Source organism: Microplitis mediator, chromosome 8 (assembly GCF_029852145.1).
Source record: "Microplitis mediator isolate UGA2020A chromosome 8, iyMicMedi2.1, whole genome shotgun sequence".
Classification (NCBI taxonomy): Eukaryota; Metazoa; Arthropoda; class Insecta; order Hymenoptera; family Braconidae; genus Microplitis; species Microplitis mediator.
This window is the reverse complement of record NC_079976.1, coordinates 658,634-676,420: the sequence shown is the minus strand read 5'-3', so window position 1 is coordinate 676,420 and position 17,787 is coordinate 658,634. Positions and strand designations below refer to the sequence as shown.

Sequence of the window (17,787 nt, the reverse complement as noted above, 5' to 3'; positions counted from 1 at the left end):
GAAATTGAATTTTAAAAAAATGTTTTTCTTTTTAATTCAAAGAAAAAAAAAGTTTAAATGAGCAAGATAATTATGCACTTTCCCTTTGCATTCATCTTGAGTGACGGTATCGTCGAAACAAAGGACTAGCCCCACGTCCCCACGTCCTCAGGTCCCCTAACCCCTTTTATTTACTCGGTCTTGTCATTTTCTGAGAGTCATTATTTATTATGTACAGAGAGAATAACAAAACTCGACGTTTTGTTCATTATATCGTGATTATATTTTTTTTTTTAAATATTAATCTTAAATATTTATGATATCAAGTGGAGTCGGATCTTTAAGAAAAATTGCTGGGAGAGAAACCGGAACACAAATGACTGTACATGTTGTTTTGTGTTGGTTTAGCTGGATTGCAAGAGTTAATACACAAGTCCGAGTAGAGGGACAACGCGAGTTCCGCTTCGTCGCACCACGCCCGACAACTTTGACTGCATTATAAAGCATATTGTGTACAGACAATTGCTCTACACACCGCTCCTCTGCACTCCAAACACTCCACTCCATACTCATATATATGTGCATACCATTTATGTTTATTTACTTCAGCTAGTGTCATAATCATATACATTTACAATGTTGTAGTCTAACAAAATTATATCTATGCTCGAAAACTTTTAGTTTCACTTAACAACACTGTTTTTTAAATTATATAACTCTATTTGACCTTTTTTTTTACTTACAGTAATTGTCTACACTTTTTATCGTCTGTTAAATTTAAAATATTTGTTTTAAAACTCCAACTCCGTAACTTTAAATTTAAAATTTTTGAAATTCCCGCCTTTATTTATTTTTTAAAATTTGAATTAAAAAAAAAAATGATTGATCAGAGGCTTCAGAAATTGATACCCGACATATAATTTTAATAAAAATTTTTTGAAATTCCCGCCTTTATTTATTTTTTAAAATTTGAATTAAAAAAAAAAATGATTGATCAGAGGCTTCAGAAATTGATACCCGACATATAATTTTAATAAAAATTTTTTGAAACTCCCGCTTTTATTTATTTTTTAAAATTTGAATTTAAAAAAAAATGATTGATCAGAGGCTTCAGAAATTGATACCCGACATATAATTTTAATAAAAATTTTTTGAAATTCCCGCTTTTATTTATTTTTTAAAATTTAAATTTAAAAAAAAAAATGATTGATCAGAGGCTTCAGAAATTGATACCCGACATATAATTTTAATAAAAATTTTTTGATATTCCCGCTTTTATTTATTTTTTAAAATTTGAATTAAAAAAAAAAATTATTGATCAGAGGCTTCAGAAATTGATACCCGACATATAATTTTAATAAAAATTTTTTGAAATTCCCGCTTTTATTTATTTTTTAAAATTTGAATTTAAAAAAAAATGATTGATCAGAGGCTTCAGAAATTGATACCCGACATATAATTTTAATAAAAATTTTTTGAAATTCCCGCTTTTATTTATTTTTTAAAATTTGAATTTAAAAAAAAAAATGATTGATCAGAGGCTTCAGAAATTGATACCCGACATGTAATTTTAATAAACATTTTTTGAAATTGCGGTGCAAATTTTTTTATTCACTTAAAGAATTTCATAAAAGTGTTAAAATTTCAAACTTTTATTTGAAGTAAAATCCTCTATCGCAGTAACTGAAATTCAGAGGCCAATAAAATTTCTCTTTATGGTAATAATATTAAAATTATGTAAACTGTCATATTATTCTTATCTGATAAAAATAGAAGATATTTGTTGGTATCGCTAATCTCCGGCTCACCTATTGCTATCTCAACTGACCCGTGACAAGTATACAGACTTTTATAATCCGCGCGTAAAAGTACTGACAGCGCGTGATTTGAATAATAATTACCCATAATCCATCTTTCGGCTAAAATAATAAAATCCATATATATATATACATACATATATTTATTTATAATTTTAACAGTCCATTAAAAATAGCGTAAAAAATAACACACGGTTGAAGTTTATCTTAACCAGGGGCTTGGCTTGTGCGTGAGTTTTAAATTTATATCCTCACTTTTAACCTACACCAACATTTTATTCATTTATATATATGTATATATTATTGTTAACGTCGGGTTATTTTATTATTATTATTATTATTATTATTTGTTAAAAGTATAAAAAGACACGCAACTGAGTCTGGCTCAGTTGTCTTTCTCACACTCATATATTTATTTATATACATGTATATATATTTAAAGTAATAAGATTTAAGACTAGGCTCAACTCTCTCAACCTACAACCCCGCGGCTGGAATTTGGATCAAGGAGGGCCCTCTGCTTAGCAAGGCGTGACGCCTTTATGGAGTTCACACACGGAATTATTTTTCTCTTTCTCTTATACTTTTTATTTATACATACGCACATATGTAGATACATATAGGTACATTCAGTACTTGATATATATAATAAAATATAAAAAAAAAAATTTAATTGTCTTGAAGCGGGCAATTAAATTTATTTGTAAAAAATATTTTCTCTCGAAGTTGTAAAAAAATTTAAAATAAAAAAAAAAACTATAGATAGTATGTAATAAAATAAAATTGTTAGCAGACTGTACTTTGCTGTACGCAGTCGTAGTGTGTGCCCTTGACACAATTTCTCCCGTCGCGAGAAACCGAAGCTTCCTCTGTGTTTTAAATTCTCGCTTTACCTCCCTCGCAATTTTATTATTTTTTTATTCTTTATTACTATGATTGTTATTATTTTCTTATACTGGATTTTATTTCATTCCACCTCACCTAAATTTATGGGATTAGTACATGGTGCCCATGTAAATTGCCTCTAATACCAACGGTAAATTACAAGAGGAAGAAAAAAAAATATTTTATTTAACAAGAGAATAGAGAATAGAAACCGTTAGTTAAATTTAGGGCGAAACTGACGTTTAAATATTTTTTTTAATTATCTGACGTTTACTTTACATTAAAATTTTTATGGAAGCCACGTGGCGCAGATATTAAAGTACCACCTGCGCATTTGTTACTAATAAGGGTAATAAAATTAAAAAGGGTAATTTTTGTTAAAAAAATTATTAACTATCAGATTGTAATCTCCATTACGTAATTCATGTAATTTTGAATTTAAAAATAACCGCGAAATTTTTTTTTTAAATAAAAAAATTATTTAATTTGAGTTAAATATATTTTTATAGACAAAGCTATTAAATTTTTTATAATTACAGATAACGCACGTGTAGGATTTAAATGATTAATAAATAAATATATATATATATAAATATATATAGTGAAGTAATTTTGAAACTAGGCCAGGTTTACTCGGTAACTGTGTCAGCGTTATCGATCTAATGCTAGTGCTTTTATCTAAAATTCTACTCACGTAACCTTTCGTCAAGTTTTTTTCAAGTTTTCAGGAAATTTAAACCCAAGAAAAATTTTCAAAACTTTGCCTATAGAAAAAAAATTCGATATTTAAAATCCATAAAAAAAAGTTAATTATAAATCATAATTATCGCAACACAATAATTGCATATACTTTTTATCTTGTACTCTTTATCTGCTGATTACTCATCATTTATACCGCATATATATAATATATATATATATATATGTATTTAACCAAAGGAGTAACCGCGGCGCATATTTGAGGCAGGTCGGTTAAAAAATAAAATAAAATAAATTACATACTCGCGAGAGCTGTATTACCTTCGATCCGACTGTCAATGTGTTATATTATTTAAGTAATCATTATTCTTATATATTTAAATATATAGATAAAAAAAAACCTGTCATCGTTGGCGCTTTAACGGTATTATAAAAATAAAGTATTTATTAATTATAAATTATAAATGTTGATGTAATGAGATAAAAAGATAAACAAATTGCTCATCTGCATTGTCACTCACCCTCAATACTTTTATCAATTATTTAATTACGACGTTTATCCTCATCTTCATGTTAATTAACTTTGATAATAATTGAGGTGGGTCAAGATATAAATATATTATTAGTAATTACATTAATAATAATAATAATAATAATAATAATAGTAATAGTAAGTGGAGTGTAGTCAAAATCGAAGAGTTGGTTATAGTTATAGTTATAGTTACTATTATTATTATAATTGTAAGGGTATTTATCCATATATACATATATATAATGACAATAATACAATAACTGTCGTGTCTATTCATCATTGATAAATGATACGTTAAATTATGCTTTGACCTATGAACCATATACTCTACTGTATATTGTATCAAGAGTCTAGCATACCGTTCAATAATATATTACTAGTATTCTATGTCACTATGATATTATATATATCTTCTATAATGATATAACTTTGACATTATTTATTTATTTTTTAACCTCAATAAACTATTTTACCCGATAATTTAATCATTTACCCAAAAATCCGAGATTTTAAATTGCGCGGGAAAATTTGAAATTCAAAAATTCAAATTTCGCGGGTAATGTAGAATTTGAATTTTGTTAAATTAAACAGGGAAAGTATTTGCTGTGGGAATAAAGTATTTTTTTTAAAATTGTTGCAACATTTTCCAAAAAATATTGATATATATATTTAAAAAAATTCACGGATTACGATTATCGCGGTCTTGCGGCCATGTATCAGCTTTCGTTTTCACCCATAGCACAGCCTACTTGTTAATCCGGTGAGTCAATAGTTGTATAACACTGGAACAGTGTGTGACGTTGCGCAATCCATTGGTTTCCCTCGCGACCTACTTGCCCACTAAACTAGACATACATTCTTATCCAGCAGTACAATCTGTCGTTACCACACGTGCTCTCTCTTGTTCCTCAGTTATTTATTTTAAATAATTACCTTCCCAAAACTTTTACTTTCATTAATAAAATTAACAAAACAAAAAAAAAATACATCTTACAACTTCATTAACAATTCCATAGTTGAATTTATTCCCGCTAGAAATTAATTGTGCCCACAAAGGGACTGACTTTTGATTTTTTTTTTTAAAATCGACTGACTCATCGGGGTATAAAATACACATCACATGGTTTGAATTATAAATTTACGATCAGTTAGCTTGCGCACATGCGCAATATTGATATGGTGGTCGACTTTAAGACTTTAGACATATATATATATATATATTGTATGTATGTAAAGTATAGAGAAGGGGCGGGAAGTATCTCGAAACCTTGAGCTCGATACTTCGATCCGTTTCGGAGACATTAACAACGTTGGAATCATATATATATATATATATATACATATATTATTTCTGCACACAGGTATTAATGAAAACTTTTAAATAATAACAACAATGCAAAAGGTAATAGATGCAATCATGAAACAAATGGATCGAAAAATATAAAAAAACAATGAGTTACGTATATATATTTATGTAATGAGATAAAAAATAGCCGAGCTAATAAAATATAACGATACAACAAATATTAGCTAAAGTACTTGAATAATTATTAGATATACAGAGAAGCAGCGGGAAATATGTAATTTAAAAAATGGTAATTTCATATAAAGCGCGACGAGGTAACGGAGAGATAATTTTATAAATAATATAAAAAAGGTATTATTTATTAATGCAACATAGTTGCATAGCATATGACAAGTAGTTATTAATGCTGGTATTGAGATTAAGTTTATTCAATAGCAAGTACGCCATGACACACTAACCGAATGGTCGAGACCCACTTAGACTACTGGCTGACCTCCGACGAAATGGAATGGATGGGGTGATTGTTGTTAATATTGTTATTATTATTATTATTATTCTGATGATGATGATGATGATGATGATAATGCAGTGTATTTTGAGAGTGATCGGACCTAACGCTCGTACCGGTAGAATTTAAACTCCGAGTAAGTGGAGGTGGGACACGAACGAGCAACACAACTGCAATAATTGTAGGTATGGATGCAATCTTTAAAACCATTTGGGCTGCGAGGCCAACGTGATTATACCCCATGATTACTCCGTTTATTTATATACTTGCATACATATTTATAAATATACCCGTGTATTTAGTGTTGACAAGCACTTACCAACTACTGTGTTGATGATAACGAATGTCATCTTTATGCGAGGACAATTTTATTGATTTATCATTTTTATTATTTTCTTTTTATTTTTTTTTTTTACTTTATAATGACATTTTCTTGGTATTGATTAGCTTAAGGTAAACATGATACTGGATTATTTTTTATTACTTTTTTTTTTTAGTTTTTTTATTTTCGATTGGATTTAAAAAAATATCTGAATTTAGATTTTATCTTTTTAATTTAAAATATATCAAATCATTTGGAAACTTGGTGAGATTAATTTAGGGACGATGAGTCGAATGAACCCACAGAATAAAGTGAAAAAAAAACCTGTTTTGTTGTAAATATTTTTTTGACAGAATTATTTTAATTTAAATTGACGAAATAAAGTTTGACTGGATAGAAATAGAGGTGGCGTAGGTTGACTGAGAACTATAACTGATGAATACACCAGTGAAATATGATATTTAATAAAGTAAATAACGTTTGACAAAGTCGATTGTGCCACCTTAATTTCTAAGTGATGCCAATCGCGGGCGTACTTTGGGGGCCTGGTTGAGAAAGTTTCGAGTATTTCGTCATCGAGGCCCGGGACAGGAAGGAGGAGTGAGGAGAAGGCGGGCCAGAGGAGTAGAGAGTTGGAGGAAGAGTTGTATGCCAGTATTTAAGCCGAGAGGGGCAGAGAGGTAAAGAGGAAACGATCAACAAGGTGAAGGGGTAACCAGGGTTGGGAAACGAGATTGTGTCACTATAGGTGGTCCGGGCCTTACAAAAACCATAATATAATACTTCATTATTTAACTTTTGCTCAATATAATGTTTTTTAACTAATTTATATAGCTTTTCAATTTAAATATTTATTTTCCGTTCACTTAAAATATTTCACAGTCGGAAAAAAAAATTATAATTCACTGGTAGTATAATGGCAGAATCCCATACCGACGCTAGGATTCGAACCCGAGTACTCCAAAGTACCAGACCTGCGTCTTTTGTACTTGGTCGTACTGTACGTCAGCAATAAGAAAATTTGTTGTGCATTAAAAATTTTATAGAAAATGAAATAAAATAAATTTTTTACTCCAATTTATTAATTGTAATAAAAAAATTAATTAATATCCTTGGTAGTATAGTGGCCAGTAATTCCATACCGACACCAGGATTCGATCCCAAGTACTCCAAAGTACCAGACCTGCGTCTTTTGTACTTGGTCGTACTGTACGTCAGCAATAAGAAAATTTTTTGTGCATTAAAAATTTTATAGAAAATGAAATAAAATAAATTTTTTACTCCAATTTATTAATTGTAATAAAAAAATTAATTAATATCCTTGGTAGTATAGTGGCCAGTAATTCCATACCGACACCAGGATTCGATCCCAAGTACTCTAAAGTACCAGACCTGCGTCTTTTGTACTTGGTCGTACTATACGTCAGCAATAGAAAAATTTGTTGTGCATTAAAAATTTTATAGAAAATGAAATAAAATAAATTTTTTACTCCAATTTAATAATTGTAATAAAAAAATTAATTAATTTCTTTGGTAGTATAGTGGCCAGTAATTCCATACCGACACCAGGATTCGATCCCAAGTAATTCAAAGTACTAGACCTGCGTCCAACGTACTTTGTCATACTGCGTCAATTTTAATGATCACGTCTTATATATTAGAAAACTAAAGAGATAAATTTATATATTTTCCTACAATTTTATATATTTAAAATTTTTCGTATAAACATTTTGTCAGTATAAAGTTAAATATTTAAAAAGTTTGTAAATGAGGAATAATTTGGTGTAAATTTAAAATAAAAAAATGTAAAAATTTTTCTTAGATTTAAAATATCTATTATAATAAGAAAGTTAAGCTTTAGCAAATGCCCCAGTGGGCATTAGCTAACATAACCGAATACATATATAATCTTACGCAAACTAGCGAAAGTAGGCGGCTCGAATGCTGTGTGTATATCGTTTCAACGGTATATCTATATATAGGATGAAATAATACGTGAGCACAGAGTAATGTGTACGTGTACAAGAATTACAAACACACTTACACACTTACACATGGACATAAATAAATTTATTTACGTCTGTGTGTTAGACTTACGGTTGAGAAAACGTTGTGAAACATCGCGCCCGAATCTTTATGCCGAAAGCGAGAGTGAGCCCGTGCATTCGAAACATATTTCAAATTATATATATATTTTATCTCTTTCAGCCTACAACATCTGCCTATACATTTATCTCCCAATCTATATCTATCTATATATATACCTACATATCTACACATTACATATATATTCATATCTTTTGTATTATATTATATATTTAAGTTTCTAATCTTTTATCTTACTTGTTAAACACTGGCCTTACTCAATACTAATGTGCTAACAAAAAATTAATAAAAAAACTATTATTCTAAATCTCAAATTAATTATTGCGTAAAATTTGTAATTACATTGATAAATCTTTTTATTTTTATTACCTAATTCTTTTTTTTTTTTTCTCAAATCATAAACTTTCGACTGTCATGTAAAGAAATTAATTTTTAATTTTTAATAAAAATAATAATCTCTGAGTTATTGGCAACCCCCTGAGCATTTTAAACAAACAAATAAAAATAATGATAGTAATGATAATGGTAATGATAAACAAAGTTTATAAAAAACTAGGTTATTTAGATCCATTAAACATTTATTCATATGAGATAGAATTAAAGAATATATTAATCGACAAACTCATCGATCTATTCCAGACAATTTCTCTTTCGATCTTCCAGCTGATGTCTCGTGTCCTGAATAATAAAACCTCTGACCCAAAAAGACAATGCCGTTAGAAACAGGGGGTAACATAAAATGGACACCGAATTTAAAATAAAATGATTGTGTATGCATGGACAAATATACACATACGTCCAAGTAGTTCTGCGCTGATATATACGACGACAGTATCAGTCCCGAGAATCTTTTTGGGTAATGAAGATAATAATATGGATGTGATTGCATATTATAACGTAGGTAGAGTTGATCTAAGTACGCCTACTCGTCGACCTTAACGAGAATCCCGGTGCAGATAAACGTTATTTCAGATGCAGATCTCAATAAATTCTGGTAACGCTCATGCAGAACCCGATTTTCTGTCGACCATTGTCCGAACGCATCGCGAATGATACTTTCAAATTTTAAATATATATAAATGAACAGTAAACCTCGACCTACTTTAACAAAAAAAAAATAAATAAATAAAGTACCTCCCGAAAGTGAATAAAACATAACCTATCATAACATTTTAATTATTTAAATGCTCGATTAATTAGCATGTTTTTGAATTAATTTGCATGCTGCATTTAAAATATATATATATGTATATATATTTTTAACCGGTTGTCCTCGTGCTTAAAAAAATCAAATAATGATGATAAATAAATAACCGATAAAGTTAATTGCAGAGACATTATACCGGAAGGAAAAAATAAATTGAGCGTTGCCGTTGATGGTAATGGTGGCGATGGCGATGACGGTGACGTGACGGTGAGGGTGACGAAGGGGAGGAGGATGCGTGGAATTTTTTCTAGTATTTCACATTGGCCCTGTATTTACGTGTGCAGTGTCCCTGAGGGAGACGCGTGTGTAACCTCGAGGGAGCGCAAACGCGACGAGAGAAGCGCCGCGGCGGTAAGCAAGGATTCATGTCATTGTCAGTGGGTAATCAGGTCAGTGGGCCAGTGGAACAAGCCACTTTCAATTTCAATCCTTCTCTCCGGTTTTACCAACACCGATTTATATCGGCGCGACTGCTGTTGCTGATGTGTGTGTGTGTGTGTGTGTGCTTGTGTGTGCGTTTGCTTTATCTCCACGTCCCGTCATTCCGTCTCCTCTCCCGCTTTCCCACTTGGCTGTCGAAAAATTTCATTTCCCGCCACATTGTATTTTATTTAAATAATACGCCAGCGAACTCGCGAGTTGGAGTCGCGGCCCGCGAAGTAGCGCCACACTACGGTGAGTTTTTTAAATTGAAAATTGCGCATGAGCGACGGGCCGACTGTGTGATTGTGATTGTGTGTGTGTGTGTGTGTGTGTGTGTGTGTGTGTGTGTGTGTGTGTGTGTGTGTGTGTGTGTGTGTGTGTGTGTGTGTGTGTGTATTAAAAATGTGAAATACGACCCACGCACGATTTGAGCCGAAGATACCCGATCTTTAGTGCGGATGTGTGGATACATGAATGTTTTAAATTGAGTTTGTGTGGACACGAGTTGTTTTATGTCGTATTGGTGTAATGTTATGTTATGTTATGTTTATGTTACTTATAAGTGTAAGTTTTAAAGTTGTGTGGATATTCGCGAGATAGCGGAAAGTAGGACGCGTATTAAAAACCACGGACCGTGTCCCGCGTATACCAGAGAGTATTACTTCACGGAGAACCGCTATTACCCAATCGAATTTGTCATAACTGGTACGCCGAAATGGCGGGTAAAAAGGCGCAATTTTATATCATTTAAATTAAAATTGAATTTTTTTTTTTTTTTAATAATTATCCACTAAAATTAAAATACAGGCCGACGTTTTTCCATCGTAATCTTACAGACTCACCGACCGGATAATGAATTTTAAAAAATAAATTTGGCGGTAAAAAATTATACTTTAATTTTTAAATCCTACAAACAGCAGTAAAAAAATTTCTAATTTTTTTTCAGAGATAGTAAAATTGATCTAATAAAATTGCGCAAGAAATTGATAAAATTAATACATTTATTAGTAGATAAAGTTTTTTTTTTTTTTTTTTTAAATAGTAATAAAAAAAAAGTTGATATGAGTTTACGAGTAGTCTAATATCTAGTTCGACACGTGAGTGTTCGCGCCACCTGTGAGAGTATCAATCGAAACATTTCAAACACTTCTCGATCGAGTAAAATAATTTATAAAATTTTTAACAATTTATATATACAAATATATATAATTATATTTTTAAACGGCAAAATAAATACCGGGCAATACCAATAGTATTTTAAAAAAGTATGTAGGTCGGAAAATTTTTCTTTCTCAAATAATTATCGTCACGATTACAATTATTATTATTATCAGTATTAATAATTAAATAATTACGTAACCGAGCAAATATGAATGAGCATTGAAACCAAAATAGCAGTGACGTATTTAAATAAAATTAATAGAGACGTAATAATATACGTCTACAGTAAAATTTAAATAATAAATAATTATTAATTTAAATTAAATAACAATTATTTAAAACAGCAAGTCTGTAAAATGTTATTGAGTTCCAATGTGAGGTTTTTATCAAAGTGGGTCAGACGACTCAAACGCAATGTTTTAACTTGCACCGAGGAAAATCACGTTGACGCACGCGTAGGAGTTTATTGAAAAAATATTTAAAAAAAAAAAAATAATAAATAAATGGTCCATAAAGTGGACATGATTTTTTTGTTAACCAAAAATGTTGACCTAAAAATTTAAAAATAATTATTTGGCGTTTCTCGGGATTCTTAAATTTAAACTCAAATATATTTATGGTTTCCCTAAAATTATTTTGTTATTACAAACAACTTAAGTTGACTTTTGATTATTATTAGTTTCCAAAAGTTAGTTTTGTAGTTTTGCTCGTTAAATATTGGCATGAGCTTTAATAAGACTGCCGGGAAAATAATATGAGCTTAAAAATATATACTGAGTAAAAATATATATTTTATAAAATTTAGCTTTTAAAATATTTGGGTCTGAGAGAGAAGAAAACGTTTTAACACAAGGGGCTAAGTGTCAATCTTATGTACATATTTTTTTTTTTTTATTTTTTTTTCCTAGATATATTGAGGGTCTCGACAATTCGACATCCAAGTGAGAGTTGGGTCAACAGTGTCATGAATCACGCAATATTTACAAAGAACATGACTGTGTAAAATTGGTGCGTTGTAAAAATGCAGGTTGTATATATATTTGAGAGCGAGAGGATCGAAAATATATTTTAAACAGCCATTTTTTTTTAAATTGCCCATAGAGAAAAAAGAATAATGCAATAATTTTGAACCGTGAGAAACTGAGTTCTTAGTTGGTAAATAAAATAAAGAGACCGACAAAAGATAAACGAGACGAAATACAGTCTAAGACTTTATTAAAGATGAAGATGAAGAGGAAGAAGGGATGACACGCGACGAAAATTTAAAAAGCGAATTTTTCCATTTTAACAATAAATATTTTTTAAATCTATTGTTTGCGTAGAAAAATAATTATCAAGTTGTAGATATTTTATGGTCATTTTAAAATATTAAATGGTAATAAAAAAATAATTAATATCTGACATAATTTACTAATTATGTTTTTGAGATATGGAATTATTTTAATGGACTTTTTATTGAAAAGCTAATGGAGACAATTAAAAAAAAAATTTTAGATCATAAATATTTTGTACGAAATTTATAAAAAAATTATATTTGTAGGAATAAAGTAAATTAAGGAAAAAATATACGACACGCGTAGGTTTTTTTTTCGTAAAATAGCGTAACGGCATAAAAGATAAAAATAAATATTATGTATTTGACGTTTAATGTTTTGTTGAGGCACGTAACAGCCCTCAGTGAGATGTCGTCGGAGTGCGGACAGCAAGAGAGCATTTGTGAGGGTGCAGAGATAAAATAACACTGGGATAATGATGATTTACTGTTGCAACTGATGGATTTTTTGGGTCTACGAGCGTGAAAAATAAAAACGACTGAGATAATGGAGACTAGATGAGAGAGAGAGCTGAGGGAGAAGGAAATTGAGTCGTAAGTCGTGAGCCAGAGATTAATACGCCGGGAATGCCGAACAAGGGGTAGTTTGGGAGAAGGGGCGAAGAGGATCTTGGGCGTCGGAAAGGCGCAACAAGTGCAATTGACGCGTGCACTGCAGGTAGATGTTGTCAATTCAGTCGTCACGGGCTCAGCTGGATACCAACCGGACGGCCTGGGTAAATATTTTATTCAAGTCTACAACTCGGGCGGGTGACGAGTTTTCGTTAAATATTTAGAGGGACCGTACAGACCATAAAGATGTCGCAATTTTATATTTTACAACCAAAACTGTAACTCTATTTTTCCTTTTGTTGTTACCTCAAGCTAAAGTAAATAACGCTGAGTTTAGATTTTACCCTCATTTATTATATTTATGTTATTTTGTTACATGCTGTGAAATGCCACGCGACACTATTTATGTTTAATAAATTATTTTTAAAAAGTTTAAACTTTTTTTTTATTATTTACTTTACAAAATGAAAAATTATGTAACGTGTATTAAATAAAAATTAATGTTGAGCTGTGAAAAAATGATTATAATAATAAATACCGCGATCCCCGTGGATTGGAAGTTATTAATCGCGCACTATTTAATTTCGTCGGATGAAAAAAGGGCTGAGCTGCTGGATTTAATTACGAACATAATCATGTTACAGTTGTCGTGTTTTATTTCATAATTTATAATCAAAAGCTTTTGAGTTAAAGCTTTTTACTCCCAACTGCACACAACATACATTTTTTAAAGCCCACCAAAATAATTAATTTAATAGTCGGGATTTAAATAGACGCGTTCTAAGAAAATGATACTTGTGCTGATAAATATTTATTGATTGAGAAAAATTATTTATCGCCAATTATCAAGAATTCATGGACATGATGCAACTAAAATTTTTTTAAAGTTAAGTTTAATCATTCGTGGGTTTATCGGAGCCGTGAAAATTCCCATAATTATCTTTAGTCATTAAATTTTCCTTGCACAAAATATATAATTCATTAAAAAAAATTTAAAAAGAAAAAAAAAATCTCAAGTAAAGAAAATCTGTTCTGAGCAATGATATTTTTTTTCTCTTAGTGTAGACGTGTGCGATAAACGTCGTGCGACTGATAAATAAAATCTAACGACAAAAATATTTAAAATCCGCGGGTAAAAAAAAGTAAACGACTCGCGTTGCAGCTTTCAGGTTGGCGAGCAGCCTTCATTGTAACAAACTCGCCCATTTTATTCCCTCGGCTATTTAATAATTATAAAGTTATATCAATTAAACGTATCTACATCAGCTAATTAATTACTTTACAGTGTCAAAAAAAACACATGCATTGTATCAATACTCGCTCGGACATAAACTTTAACAAAAAATAAATTCCGCGTTTAAATTATTTTTTATCAGCACAACCCAATTATTTCCTTCTACATGGACTAAAAACAATTCATACATAACACCAGCAAGTTCAAATTATCATACATTTTCAATGGATTATCGGCAACGTTAATTATACAACGCGATAAGCTTTTGTATTCCTGCAGAAAATTTAACGGAACAAACTGCATTTAAAAATATAAATAAATACCCTGATATTTTTTTTTAAACCTCCACCCACTTACATTGTGCACTCACACATATATAAATATATATATGAATATAGGGGTATAACTTGGCAAAATTAAAATAATCATCCTCGATTTCACAGTCTGTCTGACCTAGATTTCATTGCAGTTTTATCCCTTTCAATATCTACTCTAAAAAATATATATGTTATATACTGCATACATATATTTAATAAACTATTATATCAATTTAACTAGCGCAAATAAAAAGTCATTCATCGGTTTAAATTCTTTTAATTTTTTTTAATTGAACTCAAGTTTAATCTCTCTGTTACTCCAACTTCAACTCCATCAATAAATTAAAAATAAAAATAAAAGAAAATAAAACTGTAGCATTCTCTTTATGCATTTATTTCCCCAACAAATAAATGCTCAAGAGACCGTTCCGTTAATTACAATTAAAATTTTAAAAACAAAGAATTCATTTATTGGCTGCTCGGCCATCGTCGGATTAAAGTTGGAGTAAAAAAATTCCTATTGAAATTTAAAAAAATAAATAAATAAAGCGAATGAAAATAAAATAAAAAACCATTGGCTGTCTGAAGCATCTGGATGTTAAATGTTTAATATTTAATAAAATATTATTTCCTCGCTGGTTGGATTGGGAAGCAGACCAAGAGCAAGACCGGGACAGAGTCTCTATGCGTTGAGGTTGAGACCGAGCAGAATGGAGTTTTATTTCCGATGGAGGGGAGTCCAGAAGAAGGGGTTTGGCAACCGACAGACAACAAAGACCGTTCTCGGGACCGCGACAACAAACTGCTGTTACTAAAAGCGAGAGTGAGAGGAAACTCGGTGGATTTAATTCCTCTCACTCTCTATCTCATATCGAGTATTAAATTATCAACTATAAATACGAGTACTGTACGGTTTATTATAAAAAGTAAACTCTGGAATGCATACCTGAGTCGTGATCAAGTGCAAGTCTCTTACTCGGATGATTACTCGTGGACGTCAGTACCACGTCACCTTCATTTACTTCGTTACTATCATTACTACAGCTACTATTATTAATAATAATATTATTATCGCTGGTGTTGCTAATAATAATATTTATTTGGCTAGAAGTTGACTCGGGCGTCGGCGTGTTTGCCATGACGTTGTCACCCGTCGAAGTCGATGCCATTCGTTCTTCACGCATTCCGGAAAACACCAATCTTATTCTCACTCTTCTTTATCTTCTTTGTCCTCTTTGTCTCGAATGCTGTCGTTGATGCTCACCAAATATTTTATCAACCTCAAAAGTCGGTGCTCCTTTTCGCCAGCTTTTTTTTTACTCTCTATCTCCCAGGATTTTCCATTCCCAATGTCCAGATAAAAACAACAGTACCTTTAATTTATTTTTGTATATTTGTGGTTCTCACTTGCCGGCTCCGTGATCCTAGTGTCGCCTCAACGTCCAGCTTTTTTTTTGTAAATAAAAAATAAATAACCAGCCATCACAACTCAGTCCGCGCCGGCACGTCATTTACTTTATTATTATTATTATTATCCTTACTGGGAATTATCGGAGCACCAGCAATTATTTAAATAATAATAATGGTAGTGATAATAATTATTATTATTATTGTTATTATTGTAATTATAACGAGAATAATTAATGTAATTGTCGAGGTAACAATTCATGGCTGTTTGTCGCACATTTACTGGACCAGGATGTCTGGACCCACTGTAAAAAAATAATAATAAAAAAAATAATGCCCGGTGGGGCCGCGTCTTGGGCAAGTAAAAAAAATGGTGCGTTAGACAAATGTAGGTCTGTAGGCCACTTCACTTACACTCTTTAGTATACAGTAGCAGGAGCAGCACCAGCAGACGATACCAGACGAGGTGGACAGAGAAAACGGGTGCCGATAAAGAGAGAGGGAAATTTAAAGAGAGAACGAATCACATAAAACTCCACGGCACTCCCTTAGTCAAGCGAGTGTCTCGTCTCTCATCGTCTTATACACACGTTACACATTTACACCGACACCGACACCGACATCGACACAAACAACACACATATGTCCACACAACTACTATATATTATCATTATTATTCATATGTAGTATCGAGTGCACACACGAGTACGAGTAATAATATTTTAAATCCACGTTTTTTTTTTACTGCTCAAGGCTAAAGTTTTTACCTACGGGTTTTTTACGCGGAGAAGATGGAGACCCGGCTCCAGGTAGTGAATAGACCGTGGTTACGATAATTATTATTATGATCCCTGGGATCGTGAGGATCTATTGTACTCACTGACAGCAGCAAATGGACCCCAGGGATGTGCACACACGCTGGGTGATACCAACGGACTAATAGTTCAACTCAGGCGCAGACGCGAGTTTCGACTGTGTCATCGTTACGTTTTTTTATTTTTTTTTTTTAAATTATTATTTTTTACCCGCCTTTTTTTAATTTCACTCTCTAGCCCGCGGTCTCGCCTCGCCCTCTACAAATTTTTTTTTATATTTTTCTTAAAAAATTTAAATTATTTTCTTTTTATATTTAATTTATTTATTTACCGCGCGATAAATTTCTATTATTTGAATTTCCATCTCAGAATTAAGTTTCCCGCCAAAAGTTTATAAGACGTCAGAGAGTGAATGAAAGTGAAAATGACCAAAGTATGTCATGTAATGAGTATATTGTACTTTATGTAATGTTACTTAATGTCATTACATTAAATCTAGGTGATATATTAATTATTTATGATAATGGAAGCCGATGGAAGACGTCGGTGGAGTTTAATTGTTATTTAAAAGTCTCAATGACTATTTAAATTTATTATTTAAATTTTTTTAATTACACTTTCGTAGACGTAATGTAATTAATGTTACGTCGTCGTCGCGGTTTGTAAACGCGTATTATAAACAATATGTAGGTCAGGTGTCACTAAACCACGTTTGCAAATTGTCCGAGTCTCGGACTACACTTTTACTTTATTATTCACATTGCATAATTTATTCACGCGTGACTTAACCAAATATACCGGTGGCTTTATATTATAACCACTTCATCCGACATAATATCACACAAATATAATAATAATAATGATAACAACAATAATAATATTAATTAACTCCCGCGCTTGACTTGAGTCGTACTCCCGCTGGTCTTCCAGCGCCACCTTCTCGCCGGCGGGAAAATTCAAACTCCAAAAATTACCGGACACCAAAATTAATGTAAAAAAAAACAATAATAATTACTATTATTATTATAAATGTAATTGTTAATTAAAATGAATTTATTTATACAGATTTTTTTATTTAAACAAACAATAAAAAAAGCACAACTAATAATTACATAATTATTTTTTTATCAAACAAATTATAAAGTTATGTAATTAAAAAAAATCAACGGAGTATTGAAATAAAA

At 31.0% G+C, this 17,787-nt stretch overlaps 2 protein-coding genes across 3 annotated transcripts in view; one reads left to right on the top strand and one right to left on the bottom strand.

Annotated features, from left to right (window-relative positions):
* LOC130673061 (nuclear hormone receptor FTZ-F1) overlaps window positions 1-17,465 on the bottom strand; it is a 43,445-nt gene extending 25,980 nt beyond the window's left edge. Inside the window, exons 1-2 of one of the 2 annotated variants that reach the window (XM_057477955.1) lie at window positions 16,203-17,465; window positions 15,328-16,093 (exon numbers count right to left, since the gene is read on the bottom strand). In XM_057477955.1, coding sequence (XP_057333938.1) covers window positions 15,328-15,565 — 238 coding nt within the window. In that variant the 5' untranslated portion in view covers window positions 15,566-16,093; window positions 16,203-17,465. Of the gene's footprint in view, window positions 1-15,327 lie in introns of both variants that reach the window. The other variant, XM_057477954.1, reaches the window with a different exon arrangement.
* LOC130673067 (metallophosphoesterase domain-containing protein 1) overlaps window positions 1-17,787 on the top strand; it is a 33,871-nt gene that overhangs the window by 8,818 nt on the left and 7,266 nt on the right. The gene's annotated exons all lie outside the window — the stretch shown is intronic.